The sequence below is a fragment of the Cheilinus undulatus genome, linkage group 9, assembly GCF_018320785.1.
Source record: "Cheilinus undulatus linkage group 9, ASM1832078v1, whole genome shotgun sequence".
In the NCBI taxonomy this organism is placed as follows: Eukaryota; Metazoa; Chordata; class Actinopteri; order Labriformes; family Labridae; genus Cheilinus; species Cheilinus undulatus.
The window spans coordinates 27,579,726-27,590,358 of NC_054873.1; the positions used below are offsets into that span (position 1 = coordinate 27,579,726).

Consider the following 10,633-nt stretch of genomic DNA (forward strand, 5'->3'; position numbering starts at 1 on the left):
AGCCAGTTTCACTTGGTGGCCAACTTGTCGTTATTGTAGAAAACTTAAAATAACCTCAACAGAGCATATTTCAGGAAATGCTCACAGCAACTTCATCTTCTTAGGCTGTGGAGTCTTAATGAATAAATTGTAAAACTAATGTATAAGCCTGGAGTTGAATGAGTCTTGACTTTCCATCCTCCTGTCTGGTATACTAGTGCATCTCAAAATAGAATATCATGAAAAAGTTCAATATTTTTTGTCACTCGTTTCTGAAAGTGAAATCCATATATTATATAGACTCATTACACATAAAGTGAAGTATTTCAAGCCTGTATTTCTTGAAATTTTTATAATTATGGCTTACAGATAAGAAAACCCAAAATTCAGTGTCTCAGAAAATTAGAATATTACATAAGATCAATAAAAAAGGATATTTTAAACAGAAATGTCAGGCTTTTGAAAAGTATGTTCATTTCTATGCCTTCAATACTTGGCTGGGCCTCCTTTTGCATGAATTACTGCATCAATGCGGCATGGCATGGAGGCGATCAGTCTGTGGCACCGCTCAGGTGTAATGGAAGCCCAGTTTGTTTGGATAGTGGCCTTCAAGTCATCTGCATTGTTGGGTCTGGTGTCTCTCATCTCCCTCTTGACAATATCCCATAGATTCTCTGTGGGGTTCAGGTCAGGCCAGTTTGCTGGCCAGTCAAGCACAGTAACACCATGGTCATTGAAGCAGCTTTTGGTACCTTTGGCAGTATGGGCAGGTGCCAAGTCCTGCTGGAAAATGAAATCAGCATCTCCATAAAGCTTGTCAGCATGAAGGAAGCATGAAGTGCTCTGAAATGTCCTGGTAGATGGCTACATTGACTGTGGACTTCAGAAAACACAGTGGACCAACACCAGCAGATGTCATGGCAGCCCAAATCACCACTGACTGTGGAAACTTCACACTGGACTTCACATGGATTCTGTGCCTCTCCACCTTTCCTCCAGACTCTGGGACCTTGATTTCCAAATGACAGCAAAATGTACTATCATCTGAAAAGAGGACTTTGGACCACTGAGCAACAGTCCAGTTCTTTTTCTCCACAACCCAGGTAAGACGCTTCTGATGTTGTCTGGTTCGGGAGTGGATTGACACGAGGAATGCCACATTTGTAGCCCATGTCTATTGGTGTGTGCCTCGGTCCAACCTCAGTCCACTCCTTGTGAAGCTCCCCCAAATTCTTGAATGGATTTTGCTTGACAATCCTCTCAAGGCTGCTGTTCTCCCTTATGCTGGTGCACCTTTTCCTACCACACTTTTCTTTCCACTCAACTTTCTATGGATACGCTTGGATACAGCACTCTGTGAACAACCAGCTTCTTTAGCAATGAGCTTTTGTGGCTTACCCTCCTTGTGGAGGGTGTCACTGACTGTCTTCTGGACATCTGGCAAGTCTGCAGTCTTCCCCATGATTGTGTAGCCTACTGACCCAGACTGAGAGGCCATCTAAAGGCTCAGGAAACCTTTGCAGGTGTTTGGAGTTCATTAGCTGATTAGGGTACCATGATTTTTCAATAATGAACTTTTTCACAATATTCCAATTTTTTTGAGACACTGAATTTTGGGTTTTCTTACCGGTAAGTCATATTCATCAAAATTTCAAGAACTGAAGTCTTGAAATACTTCACTCCATGTGTAATAAGTCTATATAATATATGGGTTTCACTTTCTGAAATGAGTGACAAAAAATATTGAACTTTTTCATGATATTTTAATTTTTTGAGATGCACTAGTAGCCATTTTGAGTTGTAGATAAGACAATGAGTTCTCTGAGATTGTGTCAATTGCAAGCAAAATAGTGGGTAAACCACAGAAACCTGTCTCAACAGTTTACTTTTGAGACAAGGAAGAAAGCAAAAAGCATCCTAGCTGATAATTCTCATCCTCTTTACTGCCAGTTTGAGCTTCTGAACTCAGGGAGATGTTATAGGGTTTTAGACTTTGAACAATTGAAAAATGAACTTAAGCAGCAATTTTTCCAAGTGCTGTAAAAAAGACTGATGAAATACAACCTGTGATTTTAACTGTTTACTGTTTTTAATGTGTACATTTAGAGGTTCAGTCTTATTGATTGCCTGAATGTTTTTATGTTGCTAAGTCTATGTACAGAGCTTAGAGCAAATTTCCAATTATTGGCAGACAATAAAAAAAAATCTTTTTAATATGCAGACAAGATTATGTGATTAAGACGATCAATTTGACTGTTCTTCTATGCCCATTATCACTAGGAGAGCATTGTTTTTTCTTTTATGGATCAATCAAAGCTTTTGAATGAATGTCATACCCCGCAGCAGTGTCAACCACGCTTCCTGACAAAGAAGATTTTCTGTTGCTGTGTTGTTCAGAGTTGCTGTGAGAATGCTCCTAAATCACTTCCAAATTGTGACTCCTTTCAAGTTTTTACGCAAAGGAAGGAGCTTTGTGCAGGTATTCCCATTATGGGAATACCAGTGAAGTGCAAATTGTGAAAATAAGGGCATATACTGAGGTTTCTGAAATCACTTCTTTAGGTGTAAGGCTCCTCTAGTTTGATGACAAATGCAGTTTAGTTTGCCCATCAGGTGACTTCTTATGCCCCATTCAAATAAAAACCTCTTCACTAAACACAAATTAGGTGTGCTGGATGCCAGTATAAAACAGATACTACAAACAAAAATCTAACACCTGTTCATGCCTTTCCATTTGTTGATGTGCCGATGTAAACCAGTGCACCCATAGTAAATCCAGTCCCAGATGTGCAGCTCTTATACACAGTTTAATGAGGAAAACATTTAACATTTGGTTGGTTTAAGGCCAGGTTTAATCCTGTGTACATGATGCTTCATCGAAGTCCATCAGAACTTGGGGAATGTTAAAACTAATAAGCTGGCCACAGATGATGTCTTTTAAAACTCCTCAGTATATTTCTGTTTTGGTTTGCATGATCAGATAGTGAATAAAGCAGTAACTCTAGTCCTGAAGGGTACAAAGGCCCAATTGGTGATCAGATTAAGAATCAAACCTCTCTCATCTAGGATGTCAGCTGCATGTTTAAGAGCTATTTCTCATCAGGAAAGAATCTGCAGAAAAAGGGCTTTTACACAGCTGTGGTTTCCCCTTGTACCTAAAAAAGAGCAAGTACACAATGTTCTCAAAGTGACACAATTTGGTCCAGATCAAATTACTGGTATGACCACAAACTGGAAAGAATACTGTATTTATAAAGAAACTTTGCTATAAAGCCTGTAGTTTTACAGATAAGAGTAACCACAAAGAGCAAGAATCTTCAGTTAAATAAATCTTAAAACACAATAGCTTGAGTGGTTTGTCCTGAATAAAGACCACAATAAAATACAACAAACTGAAACATATCTGTCATCTTTATTCATAAATATCACTACTGTATGAATATAAAACAATATTAAATTACTGATTTTTTAAACAAATACTCCGACACTATTGTTGGAAGCTCCTCAGGAGAAAAAACACTGATAAACAGTTCTTAAGGTATTGCATATAGCCTTGGCAGCTGTTAATGACTACGCCTTACAGTAGCTATGTTGATGAACCTTTGAAGGAGTAGCATTCATACATAGGAATACGACAGCCACTATACACAGGTAAACAAAGATAGGAGTGATCCACCCACTTCAATTTGAAGTACAATTTTGTCAACAAGTCATTCAATACAAAAAAATATCGGTTACACAAGTAAAAAATAAATCAACCGTAAAGACAATCTATCAAAATTTCAGTCCAAGGTACTCCAGCCTTTCTGTTAAGAGTTAAAACACCTGTTTGCTTCAATGAGACTATAAATATCAAAATCTCCATTGGTATGTAAGTCACAAAAATAAGCAAAGTAATTTATTATTTAGCGATAGTAGGCACTCCTGTGTTTGACAGGTGAGGTAGCTAGAGAGTAAGAACTGTACACAGGCTAAGATAAAACAATGCACATGAAAAGGAGCACAAGGCTGAAACTTAATGTGACTAAGAGAGTGGAGTATTACAACAATATTCCAGTGATCAATGCAGAGTCCCTCGCCTTGTTTTTAGTCACAGCGTAAAAAGGTAAAATTAATAATGAATACAGGCAGTCCCTCTTAGTACATTACTGAGCCCAACAGGAGAGCTTTCACCTCACTCTCTCACTCTCCGTCATCTGCCACAGTCCAAGGTTTAACACTTTAAGGCACGGCAGCTGCGTTATCCTCTCCAGACCCCTCTTGGTGATCTTTGTACATCCATACAGATCAATCCCTGTCAGCTGGGTCAGGTGGTCAGCTATCAACTCCAACCCTTTGTCTGTGATCCTCACACACTGTCCGATGTTGAGAGTCCTGAGTTCGTGCATCTGGCGCACCATCCTGTTGATGCCATCATCGCTGATGTGACAGGAGCACAGAGAGAGAGACTTGAGCTGATACAGCCCCTGTGCGATGTAAGCCAGGCTTTGGTCTCCGATCTTGTCACAAAAGGAGACATCAAGTCCAGACAGCCGGAGCGAGCCCATGGCTAGATGCATTATCCCTGTGTCACTGATGTTGTCACATGACCGTAGGTTCAGGCTGCACAGGTGGGTCATGTGTGAAAGATGGATCATGCCTGCGTCAGAAATCCCTCCACAGAAGCTGAGGTTTAGCACTTTGAGCTTGTTAAGGCCCTTGGAGACATGTTTGAGAGAAAGGTCAGTGAGTTTCTGGCAGTCCTGTAAGGTTAACTTCTCTAGGGCCAGGCAGCCCTCTGCTGCGCTACGGGTCATACCAGACAGGTGACCGATGCCCACGTCGGATACATGCCTGCAGCTGCGCAGGTTAAGACTCTTCAGTCTGTGCAAGCCCCATGCAATCAGCAACAGGCCCGTGTTTGTGATATTACTGCACCCCCCAAATTCAAGCACCTCCAGGTTTTTGAGGTACTGAGCAATCCTGCCCAGGCTGGAGTCAGTGATCTGTTTACAAAGGCTAAGGTTCAGTACCCGCAGGGACGGGATGTCCTGCACAAAGGCATGTCCGAGTCCGTTGTCTGTCAGGTTGAAACACCCACACAGGTTAAGGCTTTCGATGTGCGGCATCCCTTGAATAACGTAGCTCAGACTTCGCCTTAGGCTGAGAATCTGAACTTTCTTGATCCCTCTGGTCTGCAGGCTAGGGAACAGAGACGGGTTGGCTCGCCGCAGATGGAGCTTGGCTTCTACCCCCCTCCACACGGACTTGTGGTAGGACGCGTCTCGCCAGGCCGCGCACACTTGGGCTACTCTCCCTTTGTCTTTAACGTCCAGATAACTAAAAATAATGGCCAAGATCTCCGGGAAAAGGCACGAGATATGTGTCTCCATTTCAAACATGACTGCAAGCTAACTGCTTTAGAAGCAGAGGCTAACTCTAAAAGACAAAACTGTCGTGGTTAGCTCGCCGAATATCCTACTGAAGTTACTGGCTGGCTCAGCACCGTTAGCTAATATCAGCTAGCATACAAGCATAGACAGTTAGCATGGTGTGAAATGAAACACAAAGCCACTTATCTTACTCGAGGGAACTGTACTTAAGTATTTCATAAAACGATGATACAATAAGACAACTAACGGCACAGTTTTTGTTGGTAAAGTGGACGCAGATGCAGGAACCACCGAAAGGCGTTCGTGATATTTACCTAGCAGGCTAGGCTAATGCTACTGCTAGCGCTCAAACGTTAGCAAAAGTCGGCGTAGCATTAGATGTTAGCAGTCTAAACTTGTGAGCGTCAAAGGCGAAAAAATCCCAACAAAAGACGTCCAAAACGACTCATCCTCTACTACGGCTCATCAAAAAGTAAGTCCAAGAACTTTCATGTTTCCAAAAACCTTGATTTGCAAAGCAGTTCGCTCATAAAGGGGTGAATGCCAGGCTCCTTCCCAGGCATTTCCAGCAGCGTCTGAGCATCCCGGATCTCAACAAATGAACACACCAGCTCCGCAGCAGAGCCTCAGACCAGCGCCCCACAGTGGAAGAAAGAGATCTTGTTACTAATGGCTGTTCAAAAAAAACTTAGTATGCGCCATAGACTCTGTCATTACTTCATGACGAGTCAAAACAGCATGTAACATCACTGGAATAAATCAAACCATAATTAGCTTATGAGAGCTATTCTGCAAACATTACACCGGGACCGGCTCTAACTAGTTTGGCACCCTAGGCAAGGCATTTGGTGTTCCCCTATCCCCAGCACTTCATCATCACTTTGAGGAGAAAGTTCTTAAGGCTTTAGTTACTGAAAATAGCAGAGGATTTTCTTATTATTATTTTTAGCCTGGCAAGGTTAAAGGTGGATAATCTGCGGTTATGCAGTCTTGTTGATCATCCACCCACTAAAGATTATATTAGAGTAGAGAGCATGATGATGGGGTGGTATTGGCAATAAGTTCATCACTGACACCAAATGACTGATTTCCTTGGAGAGAGGATGCTTAAAAACACATACGGACCAATGTGAAAAATATAGAAATGTTAAAATGAAAATGCTTAGAGATTAGACATTAATGTTTGAAATTAAAGCTATTTAAATAATGTTTTTATAGGGCTGGGGTGCACAGACAGAATTATTTTCTCTTGGTGGAGGCTCACTCTCCCACACCCTGTATTAGAGTAACAAGACATTTAGAGAGCGAAGGAGTACCATAAGTACATTTTTTTGGCCCCTTGAATTTTACTTTGAACATGTGCTACAAAAAATATCCCCTAAAATTAATACATGATAAAGTGATTGATAGAGCTGTGCAGCTTTTCTTAGATATTATTTTAGGAGTAAAAAATACTGATTAAAGACCCTGTAAAGTGAAAATGAATCTGTATTTAGGTTTGTTGTATGACAGGACACTGTGTTATGAACCCCTTAATTAGATTTCAGTCAAATGAAACATTTCTAAGATTATGAAATTAAGCTTCAAAATCATGAAAAATGAGGCAGTAAAATCTAATCCAGGATGGTGTGGGTGTTTCTGTTGAATGAGCTGAAAGCCATGCCCCCTCAGGAGAAATATGATCTTCTCAGATTAAAAAAAAAAGTTACAATCTGAATGTTGCCCTTATCAGCAGAGTGCAGCTGCCTATCTCTGTGCCAGAGAAGAGACAAGGTCAGTTTTCTGGCTCAATCTCTATTATGATACTTTAAATGATCCATAGGCCACTGTGGCTGATAGATTTAGCAGATTCACCTCACACTGAACAAAAAAACAGCATTTAACTGACTGTTAACTTTTAATAAAGGCAGTGACATCAGCTAACAACAGACTGTACTGAGATGAACTGCTCTGTGATTTTATATTGTAGTGTTAGAGGGGCGGGGTCATTCCCCACTGTGGGCTCGTGACATCATGAGTCCACAGATTTGCCCCGCCCACACGAAACCCAGCTAGGAAAGAGGTGGAAAAACTTTCTAACAGTCTAAATCCAATATTCAGTCACATGTAGATCTCATTGTTTTCACATGTTTACAGGAACCGAAATCCAACATATCTAGTGTGTTAAGACAAAAACTTTGGATTTCACTTTACAGGGTCTTTAAAGTCAGACTTGATGTACTCAAAGAAGCGCAAAATATCCAGTGTCAGTCATAAAAGCCTACCTGTCTACAGTGACCAAAGTCACTAAAAAGAATTTAAATGTTGGAGACAGCTGTTATGTTATACACTTATATGTTCATTGAAGGACATCATTTCATCTACTTAATTTCAGAGTTAGAAGAATTCCATGTATAATTACTATTTATGAGCAAATTCTTTACCACTTTTATAACTAACTGGAGTGCATATTTGACACAATGACCAAAAGAGATTTGTGAGAAAAAAACAACTTAGAACTAGATCAGTCTATGAACACTCATTTAATTTACCTAGCAGGCATACCTGATCCCTCATCAGGTTTGACTCATTCCCACAGACCTGATTAAAGTTAGCCAAACAAAAAACAAGATTTTAATCAATGCACTTGAACTCCATATAAACTGACATTATTAGAGTGAAATTAATTGAAACTTAAAATACATATCCTTTATATAATTACTTTATTAATAACTGTTTTGTATTCCCCCTTTAAAAGCAAATGTTTACTGAATGCATTGACAATGAGCAGAATCACAATTAAGACAAAGCGTCATAACACAAGCATAAGAACACAACAAGAAAGACGAAACCCCAACAACAGAAGAACCCATGAAAAATTCAGCAAACAATGAACCAAACATCATAATAACCTAGCAATTGCATTATAAAATCTGAGAATATATCAACATAGAAAGACATCATATAAACGCAGAGGTATAGAAATCCCTAACAATAATAAAGACCCAGAATAACCTAGACGAATCCAGGTGACATATGAGACAAAAAGAGACCTGTGACCTGAGATAAAAGAGCATTTAAAACATTAGGAAGAGACAGAACTTGAAAAGAAATAAAAACAGTATGAATAGAATTAAAACAATTAAAATGTGTCGAGGTTAATAAACAAAATACAATAGTTAGAAATAAAAACTATAGAAAGGAGTGAAGATATTAGTGAAAATATTCCACAATTTAAGTTCAGTTCATGCACAAATTACGTGTTTATATATTTTGTAAATATACAACTTTATCTTTTACCACATGATCACAACAACCCATTGCTTCATGACCTCACTGACAACTCCCAAGAGCTTGAAAATTAATTCCCCTTTTATCTACGTCTTCTTGAAGATTCTTCCACAAATAAAGGAGATTGCAGTTAGACCCAGTGTGTTGACTCCTTAAACACAGTGATGCATAAGTTGCACTTCAGTGACATTCTGAAACAAGATGCATGGAAAACTCAATAAGAATAGCAGCCAGGAGGAAATGTGTAAAAATAACATAATTGCATAGATCAGTGGAACAAGATTGTAGAGTTAGGCTCAAAGGAGTGAATTTCAAACTCCAGTCTATCAGTCTTAAACTAAAAAATGTAATTATTTATTTCTTTTTCTTCTTCACAGAAATTAAAAGGTGGATGATTTATAGCAATCTTGTTGGAAGAGAGCCTGGATCACATTTGGGGGCACCAAAAAATAAAGAATAAAAGAATCCTAATCAGGTTAAATAAAAATATTAGTCAGCTTTTCAGCCTGTCTTATTTTGGAGATAGTTTCATTTTCTCCACCTCCTAGGTCCAACAAAGCATGGACCGTAGAGAATTTGGCCTCATTTTCTATTGCAGTCATGACATCAGCAGTGAAAACCCCAGGCTTTATCATCAAGGGTCTGGGTCTGATATTCACGGATGCGTTTTTCTGTTTTTTTTAAACTGTCATCTGAAAAAATGTCACGCACCCAAACCTTGCACACCAAGTCCCTTGCGTTTTTATTTGCCTTCACTGTGAAATTTCAAATGTGGCAAATAATTTCATACTGCAAACCTGTAGCTCCGTCACTCTCTTTAAAATCACACTGGATCCATTCACCCTGAAAGAGAGCTTCATACATCAAAGTTCTGTTCTAAGTTTGATAAAAACTTTTTAATTCAGTCTCTGTTATGACTTGTGAATAGGCTACAAATGTATTTATTTGTTATATATCCATGGTTTATCTCAAAATTATACACAGGTAAATCACTGTATTTAAAGTGAGGGTTCAGGGCGAGAGAGAGGAAGCATAAGGGGATAAAACTGCATAAAATTGCACGTCCTGAAAAAAATCATATCAAACAAAAGTTTCGGCGTCAATTTGCAAACATGGTTAGAACAACGTAAGAATGGTTTTATTTTCTAACATGTGAAAAATTTGAATGAAAAAAAAACAGACTCAGTGTAACCCTTCAAGCTTATTCAAGGTAAAATACATAAGAGACAATAATGGCGTGCAATCATACTCAATATTTTCCATACATACAGAAAACTATATAATAAAAATACTTAAAACTGCTTGTTATGATAGCCTTGTTGACCTGACAAGTTTGTATAATGATTAGGACAGCATGATTTAAACTCTCATCTGTTGAGGTCAAAATCTTCTGACTTGTGGGATAGTGAAATCAATGTATAATACATAAAGGCATGGAAAATAATACATCACATTACAGTGATTGTGTCAGTACATGGAAAAAACACACTACAGTTAAACAATGAATGACTTTGATCGTTAAAAAAAGAATCAGTTATTTTTCCAATTATGATGACATCATTTGCACAAATGTGCAGAAAGAGGAATTATGGATGTGAACAAATTATTGTATTATTTCATGCCGTTATCTCTCAACTGCCAGTAGATGAGGTAAAGTACACAGCTGCACACAGCTATATTTATGGAGGTGTAAACATTCAAAGCATCACTCGCAGTAATGAAATAAATGATGTATGATAAATATAAAGTAATGTGAGCATCACTGCAATACAGTGGATCATTTACGATGACACAGTTGTTTTATTCATTTTGAGAACAAGTGTCCTCATGTAAGTAATGCACAAAAGACATCATTTAAACATGGCCACTGTCAGGTGTCAAATTAATTTCCTCATGGGCTTACAAGTTTCATTCATCTAACCTGCAAGGTTTTTCTAGGAGACAGTACATTTTGAAAGATAATTACATAATATTTTCAGCTATTTTAAAAATTGAGCATAGTTGGAGTAAAA

At 38.7% G+C, this 10,633-nt stretch overlaps 1 protein-coding gene across 1 annotated transcript; it reads right to left on the reverse strand.

Annotated features, from left to right (window-relative positions):
- Positions 1-3,372: 3,372 nt before the first annotated feature.
- Positions 3,373-5,933, reverse strand: LOC121514425 (F-box/LRR-repeat protein 14-like). The gene has a single exon (XM_041794531.1). It carries the CDS (start codon positions 5,358-5,360, stop codon positions 4,149-4,151), a length of 1,212 nt encoding a protein of 403 aa, XP_041650465.1. The 5' UTR covers positions 5,361-5,933; the 3' UTR covers positions 3,373-4,148.
- Between the last annotated feature and the right edge of the window lie 4,700 nt (positions 5,934-10,633).

Bases quoted from the DNA above. Each gene is read 5' to 3' on its own strand.
- LOC121514425 (XM_041794531.1), bottom strand. From the start codon at position 5,360: ATGTTTGAAATGGAGACACATATCTCGTGCCTTTTCCCGGAGATCTTG.